Source organism: Haliotis rufescens, unplaced genomic scaffold (genome assembly GCF_023055435.1).
Source record: "Haliotis rufescens isolate VD_foot unplaced genomic scaffold, xgHalRufe1.0.p SCAF_3, whole genome shotgun sequence".
In the NCBI taxonomy this organism is placed as follows: domain Eukaryota; kingdom Metazoa; phylum Mollusca; class Gastropoda; order Lepetellida; family Haliotidae; genus Haliotis; species Haliotis rufescens.
Window position 1 is genome coordinate 50,187,914 of NW_025964001.1, and position 20,919 is coordinate 50,208,832.

The window sequence follows — 20,919 nt, forward strand, 5'->3', positions numbered from 1 at the left end:
TTGTTAAAATATATGGACACATTTGTAAAAGAATTGTCTTGGTCTTGAAATTGTTTTAATGTCGTTTTGATATACGATGTCTTACAATTACCCAATTACTAAGTCACAAACGATTTACGAGTTATTCTGCTCGTTTTGTATAACAATGGGTTCACGCTTTTTTAAATATTGTGATCACGTTATATTAAACTGTTTACTCTATTTCTCCAAGAATTCTTTTCAGGAACTTGACCATGAAACATATATTTTGCAGAAAGTAACAATGGCTTTTGTACCTTTTTCTTATTTTCTTTCTACATTCTCAACATTCATTTCCTCATGTTCATTGTTGATTTGTTTTTCTAGTGTGTTTTTTAGGGTTGCTATGGTAATGATAGTATCCCTTATCTTCTTCACCATGTATAAAAAACTGTGGGAGGCAGGTGTTTGTTGGAGTTACCTCCCTTGAATCATTGTATTTCATCAGTGCTGTTCAATAATTAAGATAGAACTTGGATTGTCACTTGAAAGAATATAACCACATTTGTAAACAAAAGTTTGCTTAACATTAACAGAAGTTATATTTAATCTTAAAAATTGTAGGATTTTTAAAAATTGAATTATATTTAATATGTAAATATGTTAAACCTACTTCTGGAATCTTGCTTGGATGTATGGAGACAAATGTGACACTTGATTGCAGTACTACATATTTTAGAATCCTTTTTGGATTGTGCTCAACTGGTAATTTTACTAAAATTTATGGGCCCTGAGATGGGCTAGGTTAGTGAATTTGAAATGAGTTTGGCATGAAAAGTTAATGGAGATGTAAATGTTATATTTAATTTGTCTGTAATGTAAGTGGAATTTCAATATTCTGAATGCATAAATTGACTAGGTCTTTTTAATGATCAAGTCAAACCAAAATAGCTGCTTAAATTATAGGTGTCTGAAATTCACTCTGCAATCCAGATTTATTATTGTTCTGTTTGAATAACATTTTGTTTTGTGGACAACTATTTGCAGCAAAGAATAACAAGCACAACTTTTTTTAGCAAAGATTACAGGTGCAACTAATTGTTTCAGAGGTGTTTGATGTGATGCACACTAATGTACTAAAAATAATTACCCACCTCTTATACTTCTCTTTTTTGGATGATCCTCCCCATTTCCTTGTACATCTTTGTGAAGGCAAAATGAAAAGCACTTTAGATTTTATCATAAAATGTTGATTTTTTCATGACCCTCCCCAAATATATGTATTTTTTTTATGACCCTCCCCTAAAGGTTGAGCCTTCCCTGATTCCCTCTGACTGCCACCCCCAACTTCACTCATACGCAGTAAAGAGGGTTATCATCAACTTGTCATTGTAGAATGGTTTTCAATGGTAAGAATGAGGAAATATCATCTTCGTATCCAGGAAACATTTGACATTTCAGCATATATGACTTATAAATATACTTACTACTTCAATAAGTAATAAGCTTCTTTGACAGAATTGTCTCCCTTGAGTGAACATATAACTTTTCATTTCACAAGTCAGTAATTCCTAATTGACCTTTTGATCATAAAACATGAAACCATTTTGTTTATTTATGGAATCATATTGTGTCCCAGAACAAAAAGGATGTGTGGTTTATTAACTCTTTCATCCCTGGCTGCCCCAGAGTTATGTCCCTTGAAACACTGCAGTCCCTGACACTGACAAGGCCTGCACACTGGCCTCCCTGGCAGTATTATTGGAAAATCACACTATCATTTTTTATGCACTTTTTCTACCAGAAACTTGCTTTTAATATACATTTATCATATACCATTGTAAAGAGGAGTAAGTATACTGTAATATTCTTTGTTGTTTTTGTCTCTAACCTTTGTTATTTTCTAATTACAGGTGTTTACAAGTGAAATGAAACTTGAAAACACTGAAAAAATGATAACAGACAATGAATTTTGACTCAAATTGTATTGAAAATCACAAAAATAAATCACAGATACAAGGTAAACATAACACAGTGGTCTTGTCATCTTGGACGGCACAGGTAATCCCAGGTGTTACAGGTAAATTCTCTTCATGCACATCTGTAAACAAATAAACAAGTTTACAACACTTGGTACTGACTTTGTTTTCTATACTGATGTCAGATATTACTTATGATACACTTACAGCCTCTTAGGTAAACTCGTTAACACAGGTAAACTTGTTAACGCAGGTAAACTCGTTAACACAGGTAAAAACACAAATATCAGATTTGTTTTGTTCTTTTTCAGGATTTGAAACAAAAATTAAGTATTTAAGTAATTAAATAGTAATTTATCACATTACCTGAACATTGAACCACAGCTACTATAAGAATGACATCACAGGGAAGATATCACAGATTGATCTGAAAGGAGGAAAAAATTGTAAAAGGACTGAAAGATCGTATAAATTCAAGTTCTGCAAATATAAGTTGTGATAACATATTTACAATACACTGCTATTTACAATTGCATAATAAATTAAATCAGTACTTGATTAAATCAATTAATAATTACATAATTAATACAGTTACTAAACTTTAAATTAAGATGTAAAAAACAAGAAAACAAACATGAATATGGAAATAAATTTTATTCAAATTGAGCGAAATACAAGGACATACGACAAACCGGCAAACTACAATTCGGACTGCGATCAGAAAAATAAATTTTTAAAAAAAGAAAGAGATACGTCATGCCACTCACCTTTGTTGTTGTTGTGATCGCTCGTTCACTTGTAGGCTGCATTCTCATTCGTCGCCCTGATAATCTGTTCAAACACAGAATCATTGTAAAACAGTTGGAAAAAATCAATAGCACGACTCTTCACTCACCGTGTCAATAAGTATTCTTGAGTCCGGTCGCCTCTTCAAAATCCCTCATGTCTACACCCTTGTGGTCCCTCTGCCACACCCATTCTTGAAAGTTGGCGGCGGGAGGGGGGGACACCTCGTCGAAACCGTCAAAATCTTCACCAAAATATTCGCGAAATTCCCTCTCCCCTTCGCATAAATTATTCAAATCAAACACATTATTATTCCCGATAGAGTCGTTGTTAGTCATCTGATCGCTATCCGAATCGTAGTTGGCCGCCATACGCTAGATTTACGATTCAAGCAAGAAGAAATACCTGTCGCGAAAACAGGTGACATATCCGCGATTTACACACCAAAAAGACTTGGAAATTCCACGGAATGACGTGTCATTACATGTAGATCTCGTTTCTATTTTTAGAACGAGATTACACATGAGAAAGGAAGTAGAAAGAGCGATTTTGTAAACACGGTCGTGCCGCCTGATTTAGCGGGCAGCCGTGTGTTGGACTTGGACAGTAGCTGCCCGATTTATCGGGCAGCTGTGTATTTGGCCATTGTTTATGCTGCCTGATAAATCGGGCAGTGGGGGCCAAAGGGTTAAACATTAAAATATTGATTACGGTGGGCATGTAAGTGTGAGACACATGCCTCTAGTCATGTAGTTGTTGTTGAGGGTGGAAATGTGTTCCTGTTTTCATCACTACATTTAAGAATTGACCTTCACGTTGTGTGAGTTTATTGGAGTGTGAAGCTTCATAGAGTGAGGGCCAAACTGTATGAACGTCGGAGCTTGCGAAAGTGAAAGTCAATTCTTATAATTTTTTATCACAATTTCTTACCTCAAAGGATGTAGGTCAAGATCTAAACACAATTTTATTTAGTACGTGTGACTTCATGTTTACACTGACAGCCATACAACAACCAGCTATATCGTGAGTAAAATAGTTCCTCAAAAAGAAAGGTGACGTGGGCGTATGGATGCACAACTTGCTCTTCAGAAACATCTTACGCAGCACATGTGTTCAAATCATATCCTCATTAGATGAGAAAGGTCTGTAAAGAACTACCTCAGTAAGTCAGTCACAATGACAGCGCGTCGTAATACATTTACATCAAGTACAAGACGTCAAAATGGCCGACACGATAAACGTGACGGGAGAGATTTCCGAAGTTGTTAATGAACCTGTGGCGGTTACATGTGTTAGTCATCATTGATCAACTGGCCGATCATTGAAAGGTGAATAAAGATGCGTCAAAAACACTAAGGTAAATTCATAGATTGCTGGAGACGGTCAATGTCAGCCTAGGCACAGATCGAGTCGATACTACGATAGTTTAGATGTGCATTTCCTCATTTATTCATTAGGATAGGCCGTAGCGAGGATATTCGTGAACAATCATGCAGTCACGCTCTCTGACATTTCTCAATGTATACTGAAACGCTGAGACCTAGAATAAAGGTTCTAAATGATCAGAAAGAACGCTAATGCATGTTTTCGTGCTAGGGAATTCCCAGGGTTTTCCCAAGGAATGTGGAAGTAGTCAGTCTTTACGTCATTTAAAGAACACGCCCTCGTGCAAAACGTATGAACGTCAAATTCACACTCAGGCGCAGTGGTGACTCAGCATAACACTGTGCCGCAAGGAACTCTGGGTAGGAGAGTGCGTCAAATTGTGTTGTTCATACACTTATGAACCTCAATTTCACGGTCATCTGACCGACCTCTTGTCCAGTGGATAAACCGTACATCGTGTAAACTTCAAATTAAAAAATTATATATATATATATATATATTATGATCCTTTTGGACAGTGCTCAACCAGTGAATATATCTAATCTTTGGGCCCAGAGTCGGACATTAAAAGAAGGTGATGGTGTGACAGGTTTTAGATTTTGTGTACCTATTTATGTTGTTGCCAAGGAATTATTTTTATTAAATTTGATTTAGAATTTTTCTGAAGGTGAAAGTGTCAAACACCTGAAAAGCACTGTATCCTTACAAAGCAAATCTGCAGAAAAAACTGTGTGAACCTGATTAGAACTGTTTGTGTCAACCTGTTCCCCACTCTGTAACTTTCAGATAAGCATTATGCGACCTGTCCTGCTCGTTAGGTGTCATTGTTATTTCAAAATCATCTGAACCTTTTGCTTCTATCTGGTTTGTTAACCATTTTCTTCTGTCTGGTTTATTAACCATTTGTGTCTTTCTGGTTAACCATTTGCTTCTATCTGGTTTGTAAACAATTTGCTTCTATCTGGTTTGTTGACCATTTGCGTCTATCTGTTTTTTTTACCATTTGCGTCTATCTGGTTTGTTAACCATTTGCTCCATCTGGTTTGTTAACCATTTGCTTCTGTCTGGTTTGTTAACCATTTGCGTCTATCTGTTTTGTTAACCATATGCGTCTATCTGGTTTGTTAACCATTTGCGTCTATCTGGTTTGTTAACTATTTGCTTCTGTCTGGTTTGTTAACCATTTGCTTCTGTCTGGTTTGTTAACCATTTGCTTCTGTCTGGTTTGTTAACCATTTGCGTCTATCTGGTTTGTTAACCATTTGCTTCTGTCTGGTTTGTTAACCATTTGCGTCTATCTGGTTTTGTTAACCATTTGCGTCTATCTGGTTTGTTAACCATTTGCTTCTGTCTGGTTTGTTAACCATTTACGTCTATCTGGTTTGTTAACCATTTGCGTCTATCTGGTTTGTTAACCATTTGCTTCTGTCTGGTTTGTTAACCATTTGCGTCTATCTGGTTTGTTAACCATTTGCTTCTGTCTGGTTTGTTAACCATTTGCGTCTATCTGTTTTGTTAACCATTTGCTTCTGTCTGGTTTGTTAACCATTTGCTTCTGTCTGCTTTGTTAACCATTTGCGTCTATCTGTTTTGTTAACCATTTGCATCTATCTGGTTTGTTAACCATTTGCTTCTATCTGGTTTGTTAACCATTTGCTTCTGTTTGGTTTGTTAACCATTTGCGTCTATCTGGTTTGTTAACCATTTGCGTCTATCTTGTTTGTTAACCATTTGCGTCTATCTGGTTTGTTAACCATTAGCTTCTGTCTGGTTTGTTAACCATTTGCTTCTGTCTGGTTTGTTAACCATTTGCGTCTATCTGTTTTGTTAACCATTTGCTTCTGTCTGGTTTGTTAACCATTTGCTTCTGTCTGGTTTGTTAACCATTTGCTTCTGTCTGGTTTGTTAACCATTTGCTTCTGTTTCAGGATGAAGATGCGTCATCACAAACGTGGCCAGATTACTACATAGAACGAATCAGCACAATGTCACCAGTGAGTATAACTTCTTATGATGCAACTTTAAACCACAGCAATTTGGTAACTTGTTGATGTGTAATTGCCTTCTGTTTCTTGGGGGACTGAGGTGGTCCAGTGCTCTAAGAGATGCTACTGGGTTTACAGTTTTACTGGGTTTACTGGTTTGAATCCCAGATCACCTTGGTTATGGTTTGTCTGCACCGCTTTTGCATTCAAAGAATTTACTTGTGGGCTTGAGCTCCATGACCTATGTCATTTTCAGCTGTTTTCCTGCATTTTTAGCTCACCGGGTCCAAAGGACCAAGGTGCGCTTATGCCATACCGTGGCGTCTGTTGTCCATCTGTCCGTCGTCCGTATGTCAACAATTTTTCCAAACGACTTCTTCTTCCAAACCATTACTTGGAAATTAACGAAATTTGACTAGAAGCATCCCTAGGTGATGGGGATTAGAAATTGTACAAATGGTAGCGCTGAAGGGCGGGGTGAAATAGGGGTAATTTGGCTATATTGCTTTAAACGACTTCTTCTCTGGAACTAAGAGATAGATATAGACCATATTTGGTTGGAAGCATTCTCCAGTGGTGAGGATTCAAAATTGTACAAATGGTGGGGCTGACCCCCAAGGGGCTGAGGGGCTAAGTTGGACACAGTTAAGATCCTTACTGTATAACCATAAGTACAATTGCTGAGTATAATGAGAGGAATGCACATATGCTACCAGGATGGCCTAGGCGACTTGCTCCACCCCTGGAGACTTAACCCCAGGATCATAACTTTGAAACAGTTGAGATCCCCACCCCATAATCATATATACAATTGCTGGGCATAAAGAGACAAACACAATCATGATATTAGAATTGAGCCTGGGGTCTTGCCACACCCTGGGGGATTAAGTTCTAGGGTGAAAACTTGGAAGCAGTTGAGATCCCCACCCCATAATCATATATACAATTGCTGGGCATAAAGAGACAAACACAATCATGATATTAGAATTGAGCCTGGGGTCTTGCCACACCCTGGGGGATTAAGTTCTAGGGTGAAAACTTGGAAGCAGTTGAGATCCCCACCCTATTACCATATACATGTATACATGTAACTGCTTAGTATAACAAGACAAATACACATATGTTACGAGGACTGGCCCTTCTGTTCATCTGTCCATCACTCCCAAAGTTAGATCCTTGACCATAACATGCAAACCGATATTATCCCCACCCTATAATAAACAGATACATTGTATACATTTTGTTTGTTATGAAGAGAATTATACATTACTGCAATAGGATTCATCCGGGGGTCCAGCCTTGCCTCTGGAAACTTAGATCCTGGATTATAACATGAAAATGGTTCCGATTTTTATGCTACATTTGTATCTAGAGAAGTACACGTTCATCTGTCTACCTCTATTACTTATCTGCCATAAATCCTGTATTTTGGCTTCAATCACACTAACTAAAATTTTCAGATTTTCAACTGACCTCCTCTTCACTGTCAATTACACACAACTTCTTGTCGCCGTCATAATGGTGGCAATCTCACTTTTTTCCTGTGTGTGCTGGAGTCAACACCTACTATAATAGTAGTGACAATCTAGCACCTGGTAGTAGGTCGCATTAACCTAAGATTATTCTAATAACATTGCTATAATAACAGACATATAAACAAATATATATTTAAAGTAATAGTGCTACTGCAAGAGACTACACGCATGGGGGTATAGCTGATGTTTGTGAGGTCGCCATGCAATCTCCCACCACCCCCGGGTGTAAGAAGTGTGGTCGATTTATGATCACTGGAAATCCTCATATAAACTGCACGAAGTGCAGAGGGAAGACCTGCACCTTGGAGAAGAGATGTGAACAATGTAACCACACATCTGAAGAGATCTTCTCCAAGATATCAGAGGACGTGACTAACGCCAAGAGGAGTGAGGTGACAAAGAAGAAAGTGGACCCCAGCGCCTCATGCACTCACCATGAGTCTCCTTCAACAGCTACTGGAGAGAACAGCAGGAGATGATGAAGGACATGCCAGAATCTAAGCTGTCCGATATGAATGCTAAGATCAAGACAGTAGGTCTGGCTCAGACTACCAGATCTTCGTCCATGGCCGGGGGCCATGCTACACAAGAGCTACAAGCTGAGCAGCACTGCAAGCCCACGGACGTAGGCCAGGCCATGGGCCACGGCGTGGCTCCCAGTCACGAACCCATGGACCAGTCACCAAGCCAGCTCTAGACCAGAGAACAATACCGTTCAGCCGCACGGTATCCAACTGATTGATAAGCCGTCCAGCCAGCCAACTGTGAAGAAACTGTACGGACGCCGCACGGACTCTATGGGCCAGCCACCCACAGCTACCCAGCCTACCAACCACGGCTTACCATTTGACCGTCCAATGGGACCCAAGGCTACTCAGAGCCAGAATCAAAGGGTTTGGAGGAGATTGACAATTCCCCCCATCGAGATTACAGCGAAGTCTACACTTTTGTTGAACGTATTGAAGAGCTTTACCACCTTATGCCTACACTTCAGCCACATGTGACAGAGGATTCACCACCCCAGATGCTGGAATACGAGGGATGTCATGTGCCTGCTCCATCTCAGCATATTCATCAGACGTTACCTTGGCCCAGCTACGCGGGCAAGGTCGTAGACCAATCGATGGATAACATCCACAGACTTCAAGCACAAGGAACTTCTACCTCTTCCACCAGTAAAAACGGAAGTTATACAAGACGCACAATGCTAGAATTCCAGAGTTCCAACACTTGGATGAGGACTTCTATAATTTAGTGCACAATCCCGACATGAACATTATGTTATCAGCATCACATTTCAAGGATTTAGCCTCGGTTGCCAGATACTCCATGGATATTGGGGCATATATACATTGGTTCGTCGCCGGAATAAGACAGATCATGCTGCTTCTTTAACCATCCTATGAAGGAATTGTGCCGGAAACACGCATGACTATTAGGACCCTTTAAGTCAGGCTAATTCACAGCCTCCTTGACTCAGTCATCAAGATGCAGAAAGATTTACTGGCATCCCAAGTCTGGACTTCCTCACAGTTACTGAGACTACAGCGACAACAGCTCCTAACCCAGATTAGGTCAAGGGCTGTATCTATCCAGACCAAGAAGTTTGTGACGTCGCAACTGATATCAGTGACCACAACTTTTAACGGGAAGCTCAGAAATGTGATAGATGAAGTCAAGCAAGATACAGCCGAGCATTTCCAGACTTCAACCATAGACCTTGCAGCAAGAGCTCATTAGTCATCACAGTCTCACAAGCGACCCTGGGACCATAAGTCATCTGCGTCTAAACAGCCTCCTAAGAAGAAGTTTGTCCTATCTGAAAAAAGATTCTGTCCAACAGAGGCGGAGGTATGACAAGCCACAATCTTCGCAGGACTCTTTTCGCCAGCCAGACAAAAAGAAACCGGGATATAATCACCGTGGAAGATCAAGTGGTAGAAAGGAAAGAAAATTTTGACTTCCTTACAACCCCATCTGATGTTATGGACCCTTTCGACCTGGTTACGTCTATGGATTGTGATTTACGCCTACCATCTTTCAACATAACACCGACTCCGGGCACAGTGGGAGGGTGCTTTCTGTCATATGCTGAAAATTGGAAGCAAGTTACACCCGACCACTGGATTCCAGACGTTGTGGCTCACGGTTACAAGCTACACTTCAGGAAACATTTGAGGCGGAAGATACACGTCTGGGGTCGAATGTTTCACCTGACCGGTGCCAAGTTAGCAGGTGCAGAATTGGCCGTCAGGAAACAACTAAAGAAGCGAGCCATTGGGGAACTTAAGGAGTCCAACACCAAAGATTTTTACTCCCCAGTCTTTTTAGTCCCGAAGAAGAACACAACCAAAATGAGGATGATAATAGATCTAAAGACCCTCAACAAGAGATATCTGGTGTCGCCTCCAAAATTCCAGATGGAGTCCATACAGAAGTTGCGGTTGAAGAAGGGAGACTGGCTTTTTCAGCCTAGATCTTACAGATGCATATCTTCACGTCCTGATACACCCATCATCTCAGAAATATCTACACTTCACAGTCAATGGCCGACGCTACGAATTCCAAGTCCTACCATTCGGGATAGCAACTTGACTATTCACCAGAATTACAGCACCAGTCATCAAGTTTGCCCGTATCCAGCTAGTTTCAATCCATGGTTATCGGGACGACTTCTTAGCAGCAGACCAAGGAAAAAATCAGCTACATCAGAACACGATATTTTTGGTCCAGCTTATGACTTGCCCAGGTTTCCTAGTCAACCCAGCCAAGTCAGAGATCACTCTGGCCCAAGACATTATATACATTGGAGCAAGATTCCTGCTAGACACGGGATATCTATGTCCACCATTCGACAAGACTATAAAGATAATCCAATCAATCTCAAGTCGCCGAGGTGGTGGATGTCTCTGATAGGCAACTTGACACCTCTTCAGTGGAAGGCTGTGGCTACATCCTCTACAGACATGGGTCAACTCGATACCATCAATGGGCCTAGAATTCCAGTCTCAGGTACCTCCCACTTTGCTACAAGACCTCCATTGGTGGGACCACAGAGAGCATGTAATGAGTGGCATCCCTCTGACTTATCCGACGCCAGAACATCATCTATTCACAGACGCGTCAGATTCTGGAACTCATATGGACGAACTCACAGTAGAAGGATCGTGGAACACAGCTGAGAAAAAAATGCAGGGAAATGAAGGCCATATATTACGCCATCCTGGAATGGAGTGGCATCCCTCTGACTTTTCCGACGCCAGAACATCATCTATTCACAGATGCATCAGATTCTGGAAATCATATGGACGAACTCACAGTAGAAGGATTGTGGAACACAGCTGAGAAAAAAATGCAGGGAAATGAAGGCCATATATTACGCCATCCTGGAATGTAGAACACAACTTCATCTATCACCAGTTCTCATAGCTACAGACAACACCACAGTAGTGGCATATATTCAAAGGTGTGGTGGAACCAGGTCAAACTCCCTGATGACAGAGACGACACGATTGTTTGCCTTGGCAGACTCCTTCAACTGCCGGATGGAAGCGAGACATGCCCAGGAAACTGAACATACTGGCCTCTCACGTCAGGGGAGAATAGTGGCAACAGAATGGACACTACATCCACAGATCTTCAGCTGGATAACCAAGATATGGGACATACCACACATAGATCTATTCGCCACCTGCCAGAACAACCAACTCCCAGTTTATGTCAATCCAGTTCCCAACCCAATAGCTCACCAGATTGATGCTTTTTCGAAGGGTTTGACGAATCTATTCGGCTACGCATTCCCACCATGGTTTCTACTAGACAAAGTCATCCACCAGGTGGAGGAGATGTATTGTGTAATAATACTGATAGCCCCAGTATGGTTCCCCGGACTATTAAAGCTACTAATGGAGGAACCCATACAGTTACCAATTCGTTAGGATCTGCTACGACCAGCATATTCCATGAAAATCTGCCCAGCCTACATCTTACCACCTGGAAGTTATCGACGCAGAAGATGCAAACATCAGATTACCCTGAGCTTGCCTCAGATGCTGCGGCAAGATCGTGCCAACCTTCATCCTCCCTATTAGATGACAACAGATGGGTAATTGATTACTATGCTTTTTAGGTGTAGGACCGATTAGAAGCACTTTAAATGTCATCTATCACCATTAACCGGAAATTATCTCAGTAGGATTAGAATCAGTACATTATGGTTTCCAGAAGAGGATTGCTGTCAATTATACAGGAAGTTACTAGAGGCAGATCCCGCCGGGGTCCCTCTGGCAGATATGTAATAGAGGTAGAAGTTTCTTAAGAATTATTGAACAATAATCATCATTTTTAATAATTCTAAGAATACTACTTCTATAACATCCGAAATTAGACCCAGGGTTTCAATCTTCCATGTAGCTCCCCTGTATACCATGGTCCTTGCAAGAACCCATAAAATCAAACTCAGGGACTTGGCTGACTGTGTGTCTTTGTACCCTGGTGGTGAGGATAGACCCAGGGACTTGACTGACTGTGTGTCTCTGTATACTGATGGTGTGGATAGACTCAGGGACTTGGCTGACTGTGTGTCTTTGTACCCTGATGGTGTGGATAGACTCAGGGACTTGGCTGACTGTGTGTCTTTGTACCCTGATGGTGTGGATAGACTCAGGGACTTGGCTGACTGTGTGTCTTTGTACCCTGATGGTGTGGATAGACATAGGAACTTGGCTGACTGTGTGTCTTTGTACTCTGATGGTGTAATTAGACTCAGGGACTTGGCTGGCTGTGTGTCTTTGTAACCTGATGGTGTGGATAGACTCAGGGACTTGGCTGACTGTGTCTTTGTACCCTGATGGTGTGGATAGACTCAGGGACTTGGCTGACTGTGTCTTTGTACCCTGATGGTGTGGATAGACATATGGACTTGGCTGACTGTGTCTTTGTACCCTGATGGTGTGGATAGACATAGGGACTTGGCTGACTGTGTGTCTTTGTACCCTGATGGTGTGGATAGACTCAGGGACTTGGCTGACTGTGTCTTTGTACCCTGATGGTGTGGATAGACATAGGGACTTGGCTGACTGTGTGTCTTTGTACCCTGATGGTGTGGATAGACTCAGGGACTTGGCTGACTGTGTCTTTGTACCCTGATGGTGTGGATAGACTCAGGGACTTGGCTGTCTGTGTGTCTTTGTACCCTGATGGTGTGGATAGAATCAGGGACTTGGCTGACTGTGTCTTTGTACCCTGATGGTGTGGATAGACTCAGGGACTTGGCTGACTGTGTGTCTTTGTACCTTGATGATGTGGATGGATGCTTTCAGTCCATTATTTACAGTCTGCTAGTCGCAGTCTCACCCACAGATGGTGTACACTACACAACAAACTCTTGAGCTACTTTTTGAAGACAATTTCATGATGTCTTTTCTACATTTTCTGCACTGTGTAGAACTACTTTTAGAATAATGTGAGTTCATCCAAATGGGAATTCAGAGGCAGGTAACCAATATCCCAATCCTGTCTGAACAGTAGAGGATCAGTTGGTTGTTATGCGTCTTATGTATGTCATACCCCAATGGTGTGACACCACTGTCAACCTTCAGTTTGCCTGGCCATGACGCAATCATTTATAGGTTTCAATAATAAAGCTGGAGTATCTTTGACTGTTGTATTAAACAACATTCAACATTCACAACATGTACACCATTTACCATTCAGAAGGTCAGATGTGTTGTTTTGGAATTTCAGCTGTACCTGGGATTCAGCGAGGAAGAGGTCAACATGAAGATCAAGCTTGTCGACAACCTGAAGACAGCACTGAGGACTCAGCGGATGAGGTAGGAATTCCAGGTTAGAATAGGCCCCAAACAGTCTATGCTTGTTGTAAGGTGCAACTTCAGGGATTGGGTGACTCAGCAACTTGGTTGATTGCATGTATTGGGACCCTGCTCATGTGACATTGCTCATGATATCAATCACTGGTTTGTCTGTTCCAAATTGAGTTACTTACAAGATATCTTACACCAACTGCTACAATGTACAAATTCCATCTTGGCATCTTGTGCATATGGCAATGTCACAGCTTTAAAGAGCCATACTCCTTAACATGTGAAATTGTTTGTTTTATAATTCATTGAAACTGCTTGTTACTCAGTTGCGGATCAAACACTCAATGCATTGCAATGTCCATGGCCCCCTTAGGGGGAGGTGAAATTGGGTATAATGTCGTGTTCAAGACACTATGCTGTTCCGAGTTGACCTGTCCTTCCTTGGTTTCTCCCCTTAATGCTGAGTGACAGGCAGGGTAACAACAAATATAATCTTTTAACATCTTTTCGTATGATGTGGCTGGGAACCACCAACAGATTTGTTGGAATCAACAGATTTAAACCATGTTATGGTTGATATATGAGTTCTTGATGAATTCGCATAATGACCAGTAGTTTCAATTCTATGATTTTAAATGCACATACAGATTGGTCAGTGAATTCCTGGCTCAGAATCAACTGCAACACTAATAGTGATGTCATCATAATGGTTTAGTGTAATGATGATACTATGACCATTCTATATCGATTGTGGTACAATATGAGTTGTAGCAGGATCACTCGAGGTACATTTTCTTTTTTGTTTCCCTTGTTTGGTTTTATACCACAAGCCGGAGGAACTCATAAAACCCTGTGTACCCTATGTGATCCTGCTACAATGAACTTATTTTACTGATATGTTTTGCAATGACATGGTAAAAGAATTAACACAAATTCAAAATTGACAGAAAACAGCTGTTCGATTGCGCAAAGGTTAGCTTGTGCTATGTCACGTGACTTTCATTGACTCGAAAAAAGTGTGCAGCATTTTGCTTCAAAGCGAGTATAAGGGATTTATTCTCTCGCTGAGAAATTTACTTCCCTCTAAGACGGGATACATAGTAATTTATCAAGATCATGTGGATCAGATCTTATCATTCTGACATGGAGATATGATAACTGTTGCAAAGATTTGCAAGGGATTTATTTCAGTAGTTTTGATTTGGTATTTTTACTATTCCATAAGAAACAAAATACAGTCACTGTGATTAATCTTTTCAATGCTTTCTGTTCCAGTTTTGTGGTGAGGTTTATTGAGAAAAATGGTCTACAGAGCCTGCTGAACTACCTGTGTAAGATGGACTACCAGAGCTCGGAGAGTCAAATCCACACCTCTATCATTGGCTGCATCAAGGCACTCATGAACAACTCGGTCAGTTGAACACCAAGCTTTTTTTCACAGCTACAATCACACTATCTTAGTGTTCTACATGTCCACCAACCCAGGACCACATAACATTAGGGTTTTTTTCTTGGATAATCTTTGAGTTCAGCAACATGGTGCCCCGTAACATTAGGTTTATGTTCCCTTGCATGGGAGATCTTCATGCCCACCAACCACAAACCATTAGGCTGATGTTCCCATGGATATCCTTGTATCCACCCTCTTGGCAATATGTCTTGTATTCCTTGGGAAATATTCATGTTGACCAGCTCAGCCCATCATACCTTTAGACGTATGCGTATGATCCCTTGGTGATCTTCCTGTCCACCTACTTGGCACCACTTAACATCAGGCTTGTATTCCATGGGTGATCCTCGTATCCACCAACTTGGTACCATATACCATTAAGCATATATTCCATGGGTGATCCTTGTAGCTACAAACTTGGTACCATATACCATAAAGTTATATTTCATGGAGATCCCAATTTCCTGCCATATGTTCCATGGCTCCATTAACATTAACCTCACACTCGACTCGTATGCCAGGAACGATGAGGCTCACATTCCCAAAGAGATCAGGATAAAACATTTTACTTGAATCAATGTCAAAATACAAAGCAAGAAAGTTATCCACAATGAGAAGCTAAAAGTGGTAAGTGTTCCAAAGACAAAAGTGGCCGTGCATTAATAACAATGTCCATCATGTTGCAGCAAGGGCGGTCCCATGTATTAGCTCACCCAAACGGGATCAACATTATTGCTCAAAGTTTAAGCGTGGAGAACATCAAGACCAAGACGGCTGTGCTGGAGATTCTCGGTGCTGTGTGTCTAGTTCCAGGTGGACATCGCAAAGTCCTCAATGCAATGCTGCACTTCCAGAAACATGCAGGGGAGAGAACCAGGTTTCAGGTGAGTACAAGCAACAAAGAGAAGATAACAAATGGTCACTGAAATTTCAAATTTGAAATGCAATGATGAAATTGCTGACACTGAGCTATAGATTGTTCTTAATAAGTTTGTAACTGCTGTTTTTACTTACAACTTTGCAAGAATTGCCCCACAAGAAATTTTATTGGAGCAAAAGGAAGATAATATTACTAGGGCATTTGTCATATCAATTGAAAGTTTTGAAGTTTGGACTAACAAAACAAGAAGAAGATTACATGCAATCAAACATTTTTTTATTCTATTTTGTTTTACTTTTGCAAAGTTATTCTTGAAGCAAGAAAGTAAATTGGTTTGTCCTTTACACACAGACTAGGGTTTTAAGATGCTCAAACTGCTCACTGTTATTTATTAATGACCCTGTCTCTCGCTTGGTATTTGATGATGTTTGAAAACAAAATATTCTTCTTATGAAATATTCAGAATTGGGTGGAACCAATTACCTGTGCCTAACGATGTTATGAATGAGAAAGATTAAGTTACCCCCCCTTCTTCGGTAGATTTTTTTGTTAAATCAGGGCCCATAAGAAGGATATTGGGATTAATTATTTCATGAGATAATGTTCTGCAAAGGGATAGTTAGATAAAGACCGATTTGTTGTTGTTTGTGAGTCGATTTTCTTCTTATTTTAGGAAGTATTTATTTGCCTGTAGTTACATGCATTCAGTGACAAATGATCGTAAATAATGTTATGTTGCCGTTTTCATTTGGAGATATAATTTACTTTTGTTTATCATAAATGAAAATATATGTTCTTTTTTTTCCAGAAAGCAAGTTAAATTTAACATTATTTTTTCAGACATTGATCTGTGACCTTGACCGTAGTACAGGAAAACACAGAGATGAGGTTTGCCTGAAGACTGCTATTATGTCTTTCATCAATGCAGCAATCAACTATGGTCCAGGACAGGTAGAGTCAGTGCGTGAGAGAAGAATGTTTTAAGCCACATCAGCAGTTTTGCAGCTACTCATGGCCATATGAAATAGGAACTACTACTAAGGTTTTCTTTATTTCTTATCTTTTAATCAAAGAGTCAAATGTAGAGTCAAATGCATATTTATCCTACACTAAAACAAGTTTAATACACTTTACGGGTTTGTTTGTATTGTATGTATACTGAGAAATAAGGCAACAGACATATTTCAGAGGGATGTTTACTGCTGCATATCATTATATAACACTTTATATCAACCTCATATAAAACAGTGATTTGCACACAGACATGTCAGTCATTGACTTTTGAACTGTATTAATTAATTATATTGACTGCTACTTATTAGGTTCTAGTATTATAGGTGATATAGTAATTTGCAATAACTTCTTTGAGAGGCATTTGGAAGTTGGAGTACTAAGTAAAGATTAGATATATGGATGTACAACTTCTTTATAACAACAGAAACATTTCAGTGTAGGTTCCAACACCATTATCAAGCAAGTGATTAGAACCTACAGCAAAATATCCCTCATATTGCAATAATTTATTCAAATCTGTCATTTGTTTCCTTGAAAGGACCGACTTGAGTTTCGACTGCATCTCCGCTATGAGCTACTGATGCTGGGAATACAACCAGTCATTGACAAGCTTCGCTCTCTAGACAACAGCACATTAGATAGGTAAGTGGACTGGCTTTTATAGGGGTCCTGGTGGCCCAGAGGTTTAGTGTGGCGCAATTCACTGAGTTGCATCCCCTATCAATGGCAGGATCTGCTGATCATGAATTCGAAAGCTCAGTTTGTCTTGGATCTGCCTTGGGCATGGATGGCCCAGTAGTTGGAGGCACTCAACTTCCCTGTGTTGAGTTTTGTCAGCTCGATGTGTGTTTGACTCCAAGATTTTCCCTAATGTCCTTTGTTTGTCAGCACTATAGCATGCTTGCCAATTTCCCCAAAGTGGGAAACATCAATGACATGAATCACTTTGGGCTTTTCTCCCCACATAAAGATGACGTGCTGTGATGCTGCTGCAGCAGACACTAATGGATGAAATAAGATAAACACAATAATCATGAATATTGATGGTTTGGTACAGAATCTATAGACATAAGCATGACCAATTGTCCAACACTGAATATGAATATAAAACATGAAGTAACAGTTCATACTGATATTTATTATTCTTGATTGAAGTCTTCATAAAATGAAATTCAATTCACATTTGAAAGTAATATAAACATAATATTATGTCCATTGTGTTGATGTTTCAAATAAAATCCCTTTATTTTCAGACATTTAGACTTTTTCGAGATGGTCCGCACAGATGATGAAAAGGAATTAACGAAAAGATTTGAAGGGGTAAGTTAAAAAGTCCATGTATAACAAATATTCATCAACATCGTAAAAACACTTATAAATATATAAAGCACAGTAAAGTTCTAACTCTCGGGCACAATATAGTAATAGTTAGATAAGTGGAGTAAGATTGAACACAGTTTTAATTGGCTAGCGCTTTCAACTTGTACTACGTACAAGTCTCATCAGGCCATAACTGAATAACGGACATGAAGTAGTAACATATATAGTTACTACTTCATGTCCATTATTCAGTTATAGTTACTACTTCATGTCGGGGGCATGGGTGGCCCAGTCGTCTAAGGAGCCGCAATTCGCTGTGCAGAGTTGCGTCCCTTGGGCACGCCAAAAACCTTTGATTGTGGGTTCGAATCCTGGTTCGCCCCGATTATGTTTCTAGGTTTGTCAGCACCATACCCATGCTCGTGGGTTTCATCGAAGTGGTAAACGTCTGAGACCTGCATCACTTCGGGCTTTCCTCCCACATTAAGCTGACAAGCCGCGATATAACTGGAATATTGTTAAAAGCGGTGTTAAACCCAACTCACTCACTCACTTACTACTTCATGTCCGTTATTCAGTTATGGCCTGAAGAAACTCGTAAGCGCTAGCCAATTAAAACTAATATATACTACTAAAGTAATATTACTAATATATATATATATATATATATATATATATATATATATATATATCATATATATATATATATATATAAACATATGATAATACTTACATTTCAAACAATGTCCAGACCACATCACATAGTTGCTGCTACTTTGTGTGTTGGGTGAATATCAAGCTATTCTTGTGTTCCAGATTCATGTAGATACAAAAAGTGCCTCGACGATGTTTGAGGTGTTGAGGAAGAAGCTGACAATGTCGGTGGCATACTCCAACCTCCAGTCCATCCTCCACCACCTCCTGCTTCTGCCGTGTAAGTCTCACCATCTTCATCAGGGAGGGGCTCACATTTTGCCAGAAATATGCCCAAGTGGTTACCTTGGTATCGAAGCACATGGTGCCCCAGTTCGAAGATGCAATTCACTATGTAGGGTTGCCTCCTTTAGCTGATGATTGGTTCCAATCTTAGTTGCAGCCTGATTCAGTATCAGAACTATAGAAGACTTGACCATCCTGTGTGTTATGGGAGACGTAGTGAGTTTAGCTGCCTCATCACACTTATGTAGCAGGGCATGGAGTCATCTGACAGTGACATCCTTACCTTGTCAGGTTGCTGACAAGTTTACACTGTTTGGTCATGTGGACAAGGTATCTGACCTCGTATCAGGTCTGTGGTTTGAATTCCATCTGGACTCTGACATTTTCTTGCCACTACACTTACATGTCATTTTATAAATGAAAAACTGTTCAAATCAAAGTTGCAAAGTCCTTTGTCTCATCCAATCTCTCAGTCACTCTGTGTGACATACCGTCTTTGTGGTCTAGTGTCCGAGTGTCTGCTCAGAGCAGAAGGTCCGGGGTTTGATCCCCGGGCCTGTCATACCAAAAGACCTTAAAAGATGGTACTAGTTGTTACCCTGCCTGACGTTTGGCATTTAAGGGGCTAAAACAAGGACTGGTCAGCTTGGAGTCCATATGCTGTGTCGGAATGGGAAATTCATGTTCAACTGCGGCATGGTATCCCAGTGGGCTAGCACTATAAAATCAGAGTCAGTCCGGACTAGTACAAGCAGTCACACGTGCATGCTTGTCGCTATATAAGTGCAATAATCATGGACGCAACGTTAAGCTCTATTTCACCTCACCTCACTTGTGTGTGTATGTTGTAGACGGGAAGCATGACATCACGTCTGTGTGGGTGCTGATTGACAAGATCGTGCAGCAGGTGGTTCTCCAGAAGAACAACCAGGACCCAGATGCAGCTCCACTTGAAATCAACGTCAAGCAGGTTGTCAATCAGTGAGTAACCATTGGTGTCTTTTGTGAGAATACAGTGATGATGAAAGTTTATGTTCACTTTTCCCACTGATTTATTCTTGTTATAAGGTTTAAAAATGTTAAACTTGGCAATAAGATATTGTCAGTTGTACCAATTTTAGATTGGTACGATTGGGTACTGACAATGGCTAGAATATAATCAGGACCATTCTGCACCTGTTGCTGATAAGCACTTACCATTCCACAAACTTGTCCATATTGCAAAGAGACTTAACAAAATGTGAATCACACCAGTCGAGAGTTCATGTACATAATTGGCTTGAACAGTTTGTTTGAAAAAATAAAACAGATTTCCTTCCATACCACATTTTTAAATATTTGAATAAAATTTAAAATTAATTTTTGTGGCCAAAGGGATGAATATAGTAATTATTGAAACAAGAAAAATTAAATGAATGTCCCTTTCCAAAATGATCTTCTTGGACTTTTTTTGGGTACTGACATTTATTAACAAACACGTTAGGATGGAAAAAAATCCTTAAAATTTGTTTTTTTCTTATTTGCAAGAAAAAAAAGACGGCCCGAATATATTTTGTGTTTGTGTCACAGACTGGCCAGTGAGAACGATGTGAAGGCATTCCAGCAGAAACTCCGTGAGATGGAGAAGTCAAATGATGAGCTCAACGCCAAACTTGCTAAGAAGGAAAGGGAGTGTGAAGTCAGGCTACAGGAGAAGGTACATGTGACACTAGACCAGAGATACCAACCATTAGGATTTGGGCGTAATTATTTCACTAATAGTGACTACAATTAAACTATTACATTTGCTCTGTCAAAAATATGATGTATTTTATTTTTTTCACAAAATATTTACATACTTAAAATATCACAGAGAGCAAATT

At 40.0% G+C, this 20,919-nt stretch overlaps 1 protein-coding gene across 1 annotated transcript in view; it reads left to right on the plus strand.

Annotated features, from left to right (window-relative positions):
• Positions 1-20,919, plus strand: part of LOC124117810 (disheveled-associated activator of morphogenesis 1-like) — a 180,056-nt gene that overhangs the window by 106,900 nt on the left and 52,237 nt on the right. The window contains exons 4-13 of the mRNA XM_048403044.1: positions 6,038-6,103; positions 13,375-13,463; positions 14,730-14,865; positions 15,591-15,788; positions 16,625-16,735; positions 17,337-17,440; positions 18,052-18,118; positions 18,935-19,052; positions 19,909-20,038; positions 20,627-20,753. Coding sequence (XP_048259001.1) covers positions 6,038-6,103; positions 13,375-13,463; positions 14,730-14,865; positions 15,591-15,788; positions 16,625-16,735; positions 17,337-17,440; positions 18,052-18,118; positions 18,935-19,052; positions 19,909-20,038; positions 20,627-20,753 — 1,146 coding nt within the window. The remainder of the gene's footprint in view (positions 1-6,037; positions 6,104-13,374; positions 13,464-14,729; positions 14,866-15,590; positions 15,789-16,624; positions 16,736-17,336; positions 17,441-18,051; positions 18,119-18,934; positions 19,053-19,908; positions 20,039-20,626; positions 20,754-20,919) is intronic.